Here is a 16170-nt window from a genome sequence, read left to right on the forward strand (position 1 = left end):
CCACCTTGACCCCCGCATGACCCCCGACCCGGGGCTCAAGCCTGGCTGTTCATTCTTAGAACATACATGACCATCATATGCATGAGAGACGAAAACATGCTTCGGTTGATCCATCATTTTTGTCACAAACAACACTTTTGTAACATTTTTTAAGTAAATTATCATGATGTTTATTTTTTAAATAAGTTAAAAATATATATGTTTAAGTTTTTCTATCAAAAACAAAAAACTTATATTTCATATTTTTTACCAGACGATAACGAAAGTACACAATATTAACACAATATTCTCATTGAATTTAACTTATTTATTTTAAACGTGAAAACTTTTATTATTATTATTATTATTTTTTCAAATGTTTTTTTTTTAACCATTTATTATTTATTTATAATAAAGTAATGTTTTTATTACAGCATTTATTATTTATTTATAATGAATGAACTATTGTATTTATTAAAACTTTTATTATTCATTTATTATTAATAAATGAATGTATTCATTAAAACATTTATTATTTATTTATAATGAATGAATTAATGTATTTATTTAAACATGAATTATTTATTTATAATGAATGAATTAATGTATTTATTTAAACATGAATTATTTATTTATAATTAATTAATTAATGTATTTATTTAAACATGTTTAATGATGGAATCAAAACAATATTTTTTTCCAAATAGAAAAAACGAATAAATAAAATGAATTAAAAGAAATATCAATAATTGAAAAATATAAAAAACAAGTTCTTCTTTAACGAGGTTTTAATGCATCAATTATTAAATAAAATATTTAAATACAAACAAGTTCAACCTTTTAATAAGTACACAATTGAAATCTATGTAAAAACAAAACTCATAGTATGTTATAAAAGTTTGTACATTTGAAATTAAATCAATAATAAATAAATATAATAATAACAATATTTAATAATAATAATAATAATAACAATAATATTCTGTTGACACTGATACACATTTTCATTCATCAATAAACAAAAATATTGATATTTTCCAGCAGCAAAAGTTCCTCATCGTCATCCACGAGGCAAACTTCCTTTTACTGAGAGTTTGAACGGCTGATCATGTCTGGCTTTTTATTTTATTAAAATCTAAAGACAAGAAAATGTTACTTTTTAAAAATAATGATTTGTTGATTTGCATGTGTTTCCACCAGTCAGCAGCAGAGGGCGTCGGTGAGCTCAGAGGACACGGGGTCGGGGAGGAGCAGTCCTGACCCGCAGACACACTCGCCCTCACAGCCGCACAGTCGCAGGAGTGCGTCAGGCTACACACAACAACACAACTACACAACGACACACTCGCCCTCACAGCCGCACAGTCGCAGGAGTGCGTCAGGCGACACACAACAACACAACTACACAACACAACGACACACTCGCCCTCACAGCCGCACAGTCGCAGGAGTGCGTCAGGCGACACACAACAACACAACTACACAACACAACGACACACTCGCCCTCACAGCCGCACAGTCGCAGGAGTGCGTCAGGCTACACACAACAACAACACAACTACACAACACAACGACACACTCGCCCTCACAGCCGCACAGTCGCAGGAGTGCGTCAGGCTACGCACAACAACAACACAACTACACAACACAACGACACACTCGCCCTCACAGCCGCACAGTCGCAGGAGTGCGTCAGGCGACACACAACAACACAACTACACAACACAACGACACACTCTCTCTCACAGCCGCACAGTCGCAGGAGTGCGTCAGGCGACACACAACAACACAACTACACAACACAACGACACACTCGCTCTCACAGCCGCACAGTCGCAGGAGTGCGTCAGGCTACACACAACAACACAACTACACAACACAACGACACACTCGCCCTCACAGCCGCACAGTCGCAGGAGTGCGTCAGGCGACACACAACAACACAACTACACAACACAACGACACACTCGCCCTCACAGCCGCACAGTCGCAGGAGTGCGTCAGGCTACACACAACAACAACACAACTACACAACACAACGACACACTCGCCTTCACAGCCGCACAGTCGCAGGAGTGCGTCAGGCGACACACAACAACACAACTACACAACACAACGACACACTCTCTCTCACAGCCGCACAGTCGCAGGAGTGCGTCAGGCTACACACAACAACACAACTACACAACACAACGACACACTCGCCCTCACAGCCGCACAGTCGCAGGAGTGCGTCAGGCGACACACAACAACACAACTACACAACACAACGACACACTCGCCCTCACAGCCGCACAGTCGCAGGAGTGCGTCAGGCGACACACAACAACACAACTACACAACACAACGACACACTCGCTCTCACAGCCGCACAGTCGCAGGAGTGCGTCAGGCTACACACAACAACACAACTACACAACACAACGACACACTCGCCCTCACAGCCGCACAGTCGCAGGAGTGCGTCAGGCGACACACAACAACACAACTACACAACACAACGACACACTCGCCCTCACAGCCGCACAGTCGCAGGAGTGCGTCAGGCTACACACAACAACAACACAACTACACAACACAACGACACACTCGCCCTCACAGCCGCACAGTCGCAGGAGTGCGTCAGGCGACACACAACAACACAACTACACAACACAACGACACACTCTCTCTCACAGCCGCACAGTCGCAGCAGTGCGTCAGGCTACACACAACAACACAACTACACAACACAACGACACACTCGCCCTCACAGCCACACAGTCGCAGGAGTGCGTCAGGCGACACACAACAACACAACTACACAACACAACGACACACTCGCCCTCACAGCCGCACAGTCGCAGGAGTGCGTCAGGCTACACACAACAACAACACAACTACACAACACAACGACACACTCGCCCTCACAGCCGCACAGTCGCAGGAGTGCGTCAGGCGACACACAACAACACAACGACACACTCGCTCTCACAGCCGCACAGTCGCAGGAGTGCGTCAGGCTACACACAACAACACAACTACACAACACAACGACACACTCGCCCTCACAGCCGCACAGTCGCAGGAGTGCGTCAGGCGACACACAACAACACAACTACACAACACAACGACACACTCGCCCTCACAGCCGCACAGTCGCAGGAGTGCGTCAGGCTACACACAACAACAACACAACTACACAACACAACGACACACTCGCCCTCACAGCCGCACAGTCGCAGGAGTGCGTCAGGCTACACACAACAACAACACAACTACACAACACAACGACACACTCGCCCTCACAGCCGCACAGTCGCAGGAGTGCGTCAGGCGACACACAACAACACAACTACACAACACAACGACACACTCGCCCTCACAGCCGCACAGTCGCAGGAGTGCGTCAGGCGACACACAACAACACAACTACACAACACAACGACACACTCGCCCTCACAGCCGCACAGTCGCAGGAGTGCGTCAGGCTACACACAACAACAACACAACTACACAACACAACGACACACTCGCCCTCACAGCCGCACAGTCGCAGGAGTGCGTCAGGCGACACACAACAACACAACGACACACTCGCTCTCACAGCCGCACAGTCGCAGGAGTGCGTCAGGCTACACACAACAACACAACTACACAACACAACGACACACTCGCCCTCACAGCCGCACAGTCGCAGGAGTGCGTCAGGCGACACACAACAACACAACTACACAACACAACGACACACTCGCCCTCACAGCCGCACAGTCGCAGGAGTGCGTCAGGCTACACACAACAACAACACAACTACACAACACAACGACACACTCGCCCTCACAGCCGCACAGTCGCAGGAGTGCGTCAGGCTACACACAACAACAACACAACTACACAACACAACGACACACTCGCCCTCACAGCCGCACAGTCGCAGGAGTGCGTCAGGCGACACACAACAACACAACTACACAACACAACGACACACTCTCTCTCACAGCCGCACAGTCGCAGGAGTGCGTCAGGCTACACACAACAACACAACTACACAACACAACGACACACTCGCCCTCACAGCCGCACAGTCGCAGGAGTGCGTCAGGCGACACACAACAACACAACTACACAACACAACGACACACTCGCCCTCACAGCCGCACAGTCGCAGGAGTGCGTCAGGCGACACACAACAACACAACTACACAACACAACGACACACTCGCTCTCACAGCCGCACAGTCGCAGGAGTGCGTCAGGCTACACACAACAACACAACTACACAACACAACGACACACTCGCCCTCACAGCCGCACAGTCGCAGGAGTGCGTCAGGCGACACACAACAACACAACTACACAACACAACGACACACTCGCCCTCACAGCCGCACAGTCGCAGGAGTGCGTCAGGCTACACACAACAACAACACAACTACACAACACAACGACACACTCGCCCTCACAGCCGCACAGTCGCAGGAGTGCGTCAGGCGACACACAACAACACAACTACACAACACAACGACACACTCGCCCTCACAGCCGCACAGTCGCAGGAGTGCGTCAGGCTACACACAACAACAACACAACTACACAACACAACGACACACTCGCCCTCACAGCCGCACAGTCGCAGGAGTGCGTCAGGCGACACACAACAACACAACTACACAACACAACGACACACTCTCTCTCACAGCCGCACAGTCGCAGGAGTGCGTCAGGCTACACACAACAACACAACTACACAACACAACGACACACTCGCCCTCACAGCCCCACAGTCGCAGGAGTGCGTCAGGCGACACACAACAACACAACTACACAACACAACGACACACTCGCCCTCACAGCCGCACAGTCGCAGGAGTGCGTCAGGCGACACACAACAACACAACTACACAACACAACGACACACTCGCTCTCACAGCCGCACAGTCGCAGGAGTGCGTCAGGCTACACACAACAACACAACTACACAACACAACGACACACTCGCCCTCACAGCCGCACAGTCGCAGGAGTGCGTCAGGCGACACACAACAACACAACTACACAACACAACGACACACTCGCCCTCACAGCCGCACAGTCGCAGGAGTGCGTCAGGCTACACACAACAACAACACAACTACACAACACAACGACACACTCGCCCTCACAGCCGCACAGTCGCAGGAGTGCGTCAGGCGACACACAACAACACAACTACACAACACAACGACACACTCTCTCTCACAGCCGCACAGTCGCAGGAGTGCGTCAGGCTACACACAACAACACAACTACACAACACAACGACACACTCGCCCTCACAGCCGCACAGTCGCAGGAGTGCGTCAGGCGACACACAACAACACAACTACACAACACAACGACACACTCGCCCTCACAGCCGCACAGTCGCAGGAGTGCGTCAGGCTACACACAACAACAACACAACTACACAACACAACGACACACTCGCCCTCACAGCCGCACAGTCGCAGGAGTGCGTCAGGCGACACACAACAACACAACGACACACTCGCTCTCACAGCCGCACAGTCGCAGGAGTGCGTCAGGCTACACACAACAACACAACTACACAACACAACGACACACTCGCCCTCACAGCCGCACAGTCGCAGGAGTGCGTCAGGCGACACACAACAACACAACTACACAACACAACGACACACTCGCCCTCACAGCCGCACAGTCGCAGGAGTGCGTCAGGCTACACACAACAACAACACAACTACACAACACAACGACACACTCGCCCTCACAGCCGCACAGTCGCAGGAGTGCGTCAGGCGACACACAACAACAACACAACTACACAACACAACGACACACTCGCCCTCACAGCCGCACAGTCGCAGGAGTGCGTCAGGCTACACACAACAACACAACTACACAACACAACGACACACTCGCCCTCACAGCCGCACAGTCGCAGGAGTGCGTCAGGCTACACACAACAACACAACTACACAACACAACGACACACTCGCCCTCACAGCCGCACAGTCGCAGGAGTGCGTCAGGCTACACACAACAACACAACTACACAACACAACGACACACTCGCCCTCACAGCCGCACAGTCGCAGGAGTGCATCAGGCTACACACAACAACAACACAACAACACACTCGCCCTCACAGCCGCACAGTCGCAGGAGTGCGTCAGGCGACACACAACAACAACACAACAACACACTCGCCCTCACAGCCGCACAGTCGCAGGAGTGCGTCAGGCTACACACAACAACAACACAACTACACAACGACACACTTGCCCTCACAACCGCACAGTCGCAGGAGTGCGTCAGGCTACACACAACAACAACACAACAACACACTCGCCCTCACAGCCGCACAGTCGCAGGAGTGCGTCAGGCTACACACAACAACACAACTACAACACAACTACAGTACAACAACACAACCACACAACTACACAACACAACGACACACTCGCCCTCACAGCCGCACAGTCGCAGGAGTGCGTCAGGCGACACACAACAACAACACAACAACACAACACAACGACACACTCGCCCTCACAGCCGCACAGTCGCAGGAGTGCGTCAGGCTACACACAACAACGACACACTCGCCCTCACAGCCGCACAGTCGCAGGAGTGCGTCAGGCTACACACAACAACAACACAACTACACAACGACACACTCGCCCTCACAGCCGCACAGTCGCAGGAGTGCGTCAGGCTACACACAACAACAACACAACGACACACTCGCCCTCACAGCCGCACAGTCGCAGGAGTGCATCAGGCTACACACAACAACACAACTACAACACAACTACAACACAACTACAGTACAACAACACAACCACACAACTACACAACACAACGACACACTCGCCCTCACAGCCGCACAGTCGCAGGAGTGCGTCAGGCTACACACAACAACAACACAACTACAACACAACCACACAACTACACAACACAACGACACACTCGCCCTCACAGCCGCACAGTCGCAGGAGTGCGTCAGGCTACACACAACAACAACACAACTACACAACACAACGACACACTCGCCCTCACAGCCGCACAGTCGCAGGAGTGCGTCAGGCGACACACAACAACACAACTACACAACACAACGACACACTCTCTCTCACAGCCGCACAGTCGCAGGAGTGCGTCAGGCTACACACAACAACACAACTACACAACACAACGACACACTCGCCCTCACAGCCGCACAGTCGCAGGAGTGCGTCAGGCGACACACAACAACACAACTACACAACACAACGACACACTCGCCCTCACAGCCGCACAGTCGCAGGAGTGCGTCAGGCTACACACAACAACAACACAACTACACAACACAACGACACACTCGCCCTCACAGCCGCACAGTCGCAGGAGTGCGTCAGGCGACACACAACAACACAACGACACACTCGCTCTCACAGCCGCACAGTCGCAGGAGTGCGTCAGGCTACACACAACAACACAACTACACAACACAACGACACACTCGCCCTCACAGCCGCACAGTCGCAGGAGTGCGTCAGGCGACACACAACAACACAACTACACAACACAACGACACACTCGCCCTCACAGCCGCACAGTCGCAGGAGTGCGTCAGGCTACACACAACAACAACACAACTACACAACACAACGACACACTCGCCCTCACAGCCGCACAGTCGCAGGAGTGCGTCAGGCGACACACAACAACAACACAACTACACAACACAACGACACACTCGCCCTCACAGCCGCACAGTCGCAGGAGTGCGTCAGGCTACACACAACAACACAACTACACAACACAACGACACACTCGCCCTCACAGCCGCACAGTCGCAGGAGTGCGTCAGGCTACACACAACAACACAACTACACAACACAACGACACACTCGCCCTCACAGCCGCACAGTCGCAGGAGTGCGTCAGGCTACACACAACAACACAACTACACAACACAACGACACACTCGCCCTCACAGCCGCACAGTCGCAGGAGTGCATCAGGCTACACACAACAACAACACAACAACACACTCGCCCTCACAGCCGCACAGTCGCAGGAGTGCGTCAGGCGACACACAACAACAACACAACAACACACTCGCCCTCACAGCCGCACAGTCGCAGGAGTGCGTCAGGCTACACACAACAACAACACAACTACACAACGACACACTCGCCCTCACAACCGCACAGTCGCAGGAGTGCGTCAGGCTACACACAACAACAACACAACAACACACTCGGCGTCACAGCCGCACAGTCGCAGGAGTGCGTCAGGCTACACACAACAACACAACTACAACACAACTACAGTACAACAACACAACCACACAACTACACAACACAACGACACACTCGCCCTCACAGCCGCACAGTCGCAGGAGTGCGTCAGGCGACACACAACAACAACACAACAACACAACACAACGACACACTCGCCCTCACAGCCGCACAGTCGCAGGAGTGCGTCAGGCTACACACAACAACGACACACTCGCCCTCACAGCCGCACAGTCGCAGGAGTGCGTCAGGCTACACACAACAACAACACAACTACACAACGACACACTCGCCCTCACAGCCGCACAGTCGCAGGAGTGCGTCAGGCTACACACAACAACAACACAACGACACACTCGCCCGCACAGCCGCACAGTCGCAGGAGTGCATCAGGCTACACACAACAACACAACTACAACACAACTACAACACAACTACAGTACAACAACACAACCACACAACTACACAACACAACGACACACTCGCCCTCACAGCCGCACAGTCGCAGGAGTGCGTCAGGCTACACACAACAACAACACAACTACAACACAACCACACAACTACACAACACAACGACACACTCGCCCTCACACCCGCACAGCTGCAGGAGTGCGTCAGGCTACACACAACAACAACACAACTACAACACAACGACACACTCGCCCTCACACCCGCACAGTCGCAGGAGTGCGTCAGGCTACACAACAACACAACAACAACACAACTAAGCCCTCACACCCACACAGTCGCAGGAGTGCGTCAGGCTACACACAACAACAACACAACGACACACTCGCCCTCACAGCCGCACAGTCGCAGGAGTGCGTCAGGCTACACACAACAACACAACTACAACACAACTACAACACAACTACAGTACAACAACACAACCACACAACTACACAACACAACGACACACTCGCCCTCACAGCCGCACAGTCGCAGGAGTGCGTCAGGCTACACACAACAACAACACAACTACAACACAACCACACAACTACACAACACAACGACACACTCGCCCTCACACCCGCACAGCTGCAGGAGTGCGTCAGGCTACACACAACAACAACACAACTACAACACAACGACACACTCGCCCTCACACCCGCACAGTCGCAGGAGTGCGTCAGGCTACACAACAACACAACAACAACACAACTAAGCCCTCACACCCACACAGTCGCAGGAGTGTGTCAGGCGACACACCTCCACAACACAACGACAACACGACAACACTACTACAACACAACTACACACACCCACAACACAACTACACACACCCACAACACAACAACAACACAACTACACAACAACAAAACAACGACAACACAACGACACACTCGTGACTGATCCGTGACTCTGGCTTCCTCAGGCTGGCCTGGAGCTCATCAGTCGCTGGACGACTGTCCTGCTCTGGACGAGTGGTCTGAGTGTCCGGACCTGTTCCAATCCAGCCCTCGAGGAGAAGCAGCCTTGGTACGAGCAGAGACACAATTATACGAGTGTTTTCATTATATATACTTGTTACTGTGAAGAAAACTAGTTTCACTGACTCAGTGTTTGAAGATGAACATCACTGTTTGAAGATGAACATCAGTGTTTGAAGATGAACATCAGTGTTTGAAGATGAACATCACTGTTTGAAGATGAACATCAGTGTTTGAAGACCAACATCAGTGTTTGAAGACGAACATCAGTGTTTGAAGACGAACATCAGTGTTTGAAGACGAACATCAGTGTTTAAAGACCAACATCAGTGTTTAAAGACCAACATCAGTATCTTCTCTTCAGTCTCCAGGAAGATACAAAGCTGCTGCTGATTCTCCTCCTAATGGACCAAAGAGCTTCACCGTCAAGTGTGGAGACCTGCTGCAGTTGCAGCGTCAGGACAGCAGGGGGTGCTGGTGAGCTCATGATTTCATTTATAACTTTCTTTTTTTCTACAATGTTGTCGTTTAAGTGAAATATTTCTATGACTTTAGTCGATTATCGTAAAGTTAATGGTTGTAGAAATAATAATATTGCTGTTAATATTATTACTGTGTTATTAGTTAGTAAGTTATTATTTGTCTTTACTTAGTATTTCTACTATCACTTCTGTTAATACTACGATGAATACTGCTAATATTATTACTATTTCTATTAATACTAGTACTACTTATATTACAATTACTACTACTACTTCTTCTATGAATAGTTGTACAGCTTCTATTACTTCTTTTTTGGTACTTCTAGTAATACTACCCCAACTACTGCTGTTAATACAAATACTTCTTAAATTACTTCTACTTCTATTACAGCTACTTCTAATATTATTTCTTTAATGACTAGTATTATTAATAGTAATAACTACAGCCACTTCTTAAATTGCTAGTGTTACTTATATTAGCACTTTAATTACTACTTCTATTACTATTACTACTACTTCTCTAATAATACTAGTACCACTTCTATTACTCCCATTATTAATACTACGACTAAAATAGCTATTACTTTTACTAATTATTATATTTCTGCTAATACTTCTGTCGGTATTACAACTACTTCTTATATCAGTAATACTACTTCAACTACTACTACAACTACTATGAACATTTCTTATATTACGTGAACTACTCCTTATAGTGCTATGACTTCTATTACTATTACGACTATTTTTTATACTGTTAGTACTACTCAATACTACTGCAACAACTATAACTACTCATATTATTACTTTATTATTATTTTCATTATTGCTACAACTACTGCGACCACTTTTTATATTACTAGTACTACTTCAATTACTACTACAACTACTAGGACTATTTTTATTAATACTATTACTTTTTTACTACTGCTACTACTATTGCCCCTATTAATACTATAACTAGTGCTTATATTACTATCACTACTACATCTACTTGTACTAGTACTACTACAGAACTACAATACAACAACAATAAGAGTAATGTTTGTTCTCAGGCTCGTGAAGAATGTGACTCGACAACAAGAAGGCGTCATGGCGGCTGCTTCCCTGTGGTCGACACTAGGGGGCAGCAGTCACGAGGATTCTAGACTCGGAGGTAAAAACAATGAGCGAATGTTTTATTTTCACATGTCGTTAAACTGTGATTCATCCCAACAGACGCAGCGATGATGAAGCCGAGGAAACTCAGTTCACCGTGAGGAAGAGAAAAGAAACAGAGGATGAAAGAGGAATATTTGCTCGTCACTGCCCCCTGCTGTCGGTCTCGCCGAAGAGACTCGTGATCTGAACCTCGACGCGTCGTTTCTTCACAGCGAAGCGAGAACTTATGGACGATCAGAACTTCAGCGTCCGTGGATTCAAACCTGCTTCAGTTCTTCAAGAAGGAAACATTTTAACGTATTTATATTTTCCTACAGTCCAGAGTTCAGATGCCAAGAGATGCCAAACCAAGATGCCTTTTCGTCTGTCGCTGAAAACATTTTCATGATCGAGTCAAAGACGCTCATCGTTGAAGACGTTAAAGAGACTCTCGTGTCTGAAGAGAGTTTTATTCTCTTCGTGTGTCTGAAGATATTTCAAGGTTCAAAGGTCACGACTCATCTGGACGATCGAAGGACGCGAAACACAAACTAAAACTTTATTTCTCACATCAGCAAATAAAAATAGGTTCTTTTTGGTTTGTATCTTAAAAATAACAACATTTGTATCAGATGCTAAATTTAGGCAAGAAATAGAGAAAGTTAGATTAAATCAGTTTTAATTGGGAAAAGTTTACCCAAGAAATGAGCTCAAGTGTTGTTTCAAAAGTTCCAGTTTAACACAAATACAAACTTATCTTAAACTTAGTTATTAAAAACAAGAACATCTTCAAGCAGCAAATATTAGGTAATTATTTGAACATGAAATAAGAAATAATTATTTGACTGATTTCCTTCTGAATATTTAGCTTCTCAAGAAAAAAAAAGACAACTTTTCTTATTAAAGAAATGATAAAAAATACTTTGAACCAGTTAAACACATGGTTTTAACCAATAACACCTCGAGGTTTGTTTGATTGTATTTAAGTTAAGAAATATTAAACATTCCTGGATCAACTTTCAAATGTTGATGATTTATATCAACCAAATGTGTTTAATTTGTGTTTATCTTAAACGTAAGTGAGTGTGTCTGAGGCTCATCAAATCTACAGAAAAAGTTTAAAAAAAAAGTTAAATTCTCCTGAAAAGGTTCACGACCAGGAAAAGTTTCACTTCCTGTCTTTAAAAAGTCCTTCCATGAGGGAATCTTTGAATCGACCATGGGTTCGAGACTCGCGCTGGTTAGGATTCAAACATCAGAAAATAAAACGACGGAACATCTTGAAAACACAAACATTGTAAACGTGGTTCAGTCGCACGACCGAGAGAAGGTCATGGGTTTGTTTGTTGTGTTTGTTTACTCCTGGTACTCTGGTTTCCTCCCACTGTCCAACAACAAACAGAGTTTAATCGCAAACTCTGAACTGTCAGTGGGTGAGTGTGTGAATGGTTGTGTGTCTTTTTGTGAAATGTCCAGGGTGTCCCCCCGTCTCTCACCCGAGGTAGCTGGGATAGACGACCCGGATGAAGAATTAGCGATGGAACAATGAATGGTTTTCTTCTCTTGGTGCGGTTGGTTCGGTGCAGCGAGAGATCAACTCATCCTTCAAAGTGACTGTAGCACCTGATGTAGCTGGTGACCAGGTGACCAGGTGACCAGGTGACCAGGTGACCAGGTGACCAGGTGACCAGGTGACCAAGTGACCAGATGACCAGGTGACCAGGTGACTTGTGTTCTCTCTGGTACGAGCCGAAGGTACTTGAGGAGGTTCTGGCCTCACAGATGGAGGTCCGGTCCCTCCGTCACCGATGGTTTCTCTATCACCGCTCGGTGAATCTCGCTGGAGATCCCGGTCGTGCCGACATGAAGCGCGGCAGCGAGCGAACACTTACTGAAATATTGATCACATGCTTATGTCAGATGGAGGAAGATCTGCCTTTGATTCGCTCTTTGATGTGGAGATGTGTGGAGATGTGTGGAGATGTGTGGAGATGTGTGGAGATGTGTGGAGATGTGTGGAGATGTGTGGAGATGTGTGGAGATGTGTGGAGCAGCAGCAGCAGGGGCCACTTCACGCTACATCTTCCTTTTGTGTTCATTTATTTATTTTTCCTGGCGAGGTTTGTCTCCGTAAGAAGAAGAAGAAACGTGGCGTTCGCGCCCCTGGACGTCTTGGATTATGCAAAACTCTCTCTATGCTACACGTTTAATCCCAAATGCTGCGACGTTTGCACAGATTTTCTGCAGAGAAAGTCAAAATCGAGGCTTGAATCATGTCGTTATTGTCCTGAAGGGTTTCTTTTTTAAAACTGCATGTACTTTGCACTTGTTCATAACAGCTTTATTCGAAGAGTGTTTTGTAAATTAAAGAAACTATTTATTGTACTTGTGTGTTCGTGTGATTCTTTGATCAGTCATGAGGTTTAAAATCTCTAATTATAGTCAGAAGCATTTGATCAATTAGATTAAGATAGGATTGATTTATTGCTGTTGTAAGTCATTTATATTTTAAAGATGTTTCCAGACCAGGTTCACGAAGCACTTAAACAACAAAACTATACACCATGTGACACACCATCAAACACAAATGTTTCTTGAAGGAGTCAGTAGATCATCAAACACAGATGTTTCTTGAAGGAGTCAGTAGATCATCAAACACAGATGTTTCTTGAAGGAGTCAGTAGATCATCAAACACACATGTTTCTTGAAGGAGTCAGTAGATCATCAAACACAGATGTTTCTTGAAGGAGTCAGTAGATCATCAAACACAGATGTTTCTTGAAGGAGTCAGTAGATCATCAAACACAGATGTTTCTTGAAGGAGTCAGTAGATCATCAAACACAGATGTTTCTTGAAGGAGTCAGTAGATCATCAAACACAGATGTTTCTTGAAGGAGTCAGTAGATCATCAAACACAGATGTTTCTTGAAGGAGTCAGTAGATCATCAAACACAAATGTTTCTTGAAGGAGTCAGTAGATCATCAAACACAGATGTTTCTTGAAGGAGTCAGTAGATCATCAAACACAGATGTTTCTTGAAGGAGTCAGTAGATCATCAAACACAGAGATGATTCTTGAAGGTGTCAGTAGATCATCAAACACAGATGTTTCTTGAAGGAGTCAGTAGATCATCAAAAACAGATGTTTCTTGAAGGAGTCAGTAGATCATCAAACACAGATGTTTCTTGAAGGAGTCAGTAGATCATCAAACACAGATGTTTCTTGAAGGAGTCAGTAGATCATCAAACACAGATGTTTCTTGAAGGAGTCAGTAGATCATCAAACACAGATGTTTCTTGAAGGAGTCAGTAGATCATCAAACACAGATGTTTCTTGAAGGAGTCAGTAGATCATCAAACACAGATGTTTCTTGAAGGAGTCAGTAGATCATCAAACACAGATGTTTCTTGAAGGAGTCAGTAGATCATCAAACACAGAGATGTTTCTTGAAGGAGTCAGTAGATCATCAAACACAGATGTTTCTTGAAGGAGTCAGTAGATCATCAAACACAGATGTTTCTTGAAGGAGTCAGTAGATCATCAAACACAGATGTTTCTTGAAGGAGTCAGTAGATCATCAAACACAGATGTTTCTTGAAGGAGTCAGTAGATCATCAAACACAGATGTTTCTTGAAGGAGTCAGTAGATCATCAAACACAGATGTTTCTTGAAGGAGTCAGTAGATCATCAAACACAGATGTTTCTTGAAGGAGTCAGTAGATCATCAAACACAGATGTTTCTTGAAGGAGTCAGTAGATCATCAAACACAGATGTTTCTTGAAGGAGTCAGTAGATCATCAAACACAGATGTTTCTTGAAGGAGTCAGTAGATCATCAAACACAGATGTTTCTTGAAGGAGTCAGTAGATCATCAAACACAGATGTTTCTTGAAGGAGTCAGTAGATCATCAAACACAGATGTTTCTTGAAGGAGTCAGTAGATCATCAAACACAAATGTTTCTTGAAGGAGTCAGTAGATCATCAAACACAGATGTTTCTTGAAGGAGTCAGTAGATCATCAAACACAGATGTTTCTTGAAGGAGTCAGTAGATCATCAAACACACATGTTTCTTGAAGGAGTCAGTAGATCATCAAACACAGATGTTTCTTGAAGGAGTCAGTAGATCATCAAACACAGATGTTTCTTGAAGGAGTCAGTAGATCATCAAACACAGATGTTTCTTGAAGGAGTCAGTAGATCATCAAACACAGATGTTTCTTGAAGGAGTCAGTAGATCATCAAACACAGATGTTTCTTGAAGGAGTCAGTAGATCATCAAACACAGATGTTTCTTGAAGGAGTCAGTAGATCATCAAACACAAATGTTTCTTGAAGGAGTCAGTAGATCATCAAACACAGATGTTTCTTGAAGGAGTCAGTAGATCATCAAACACAGATGTTTCTTGAAGGAGTCAGTAGATCATCAAACACAGAGATGATTCTTGAAGGTGTCAGTAGATCATCAAACACAGATGTTTCTTGAAGGAGTCAGTAGATCATCAAAAACAGATGTTTCTTGAAGGAGTCAGTAGATCATCAAACACAGATGTTTCTTGAAGGAGTCAGTAGATCATCAAACACAGATGTTTCTTGAAGGAGTCAGTAGATCATCAAACACAGATGTTTCTTGAAGGAGTCAGTAGATCATCAAACACAGATGTTTCTTGAAGGAGTCAGTAGATCATCAAACACAGATGTTTCTTGAAGGAGTCAGTAGATCATCAAACACAGATGTTTCTTGAAGGAGTCAGTAGATCATCAAACACAGATGTTTCTTGAAGGAGTCAGTAGATCATCAAACACAGAGATGTTTCTTGAAGGAGTCAGTAGATCATCAAACACAGATGTTTCTTGAAGGAGTCAGTAG

General features: G+C 45.9%; 1 protein-coding gene across 1 annotated transcript in view; it reads left to right on the forward strand.

Annotated features, from left to right (window-relative positions):
• Window positions 1-12383, forward strand: part of mcf2a (MCF.2 cell line derived transforming sequence a) — a 59915-nt gene extending 47532 nt beyond the window's left edge. Inside the window, exons 26-30 of the mRNA XM_087799046.1 lie at window positions 1180-1280; window positions 9619-9722; window positions 10038-10150; window positions 11211-11311; window positions 11374-12383. Coding sequence (XP_087655172.1) covers window positions 1180-1280; window positions 9619-9722; window positions 10038-10150; window positions 11211-11311; window positions 11374-11414 — 460 coding nt within the window. The 3' untranslated portion in view covers window positions 11415-12383. The remainder of the gene's footprint in view (window positions 1-1179; window positions 1281-9618; window positions 9723-10037; window positions 10151-11210; window positions 11312-11373) is intronic.
• The last annotated feature ends 3787 nt before the right edge of the window (window positions 12384-16170 follow it).

Source organism: Callionymus lyra, chromosome 9 (assembly GCF_982586985.1).
Source record: "Callionymus lyra chromosome 9, fCalLyr1.hap1.1, whole genome shotgun sequence".
Classification (NCBI taxonomy): Eukaryota; Metazoa; Chordata; class Actinopteri; order Syngnathiformes; family Callionymidae; genus Callionymus; species Callionymus lyra.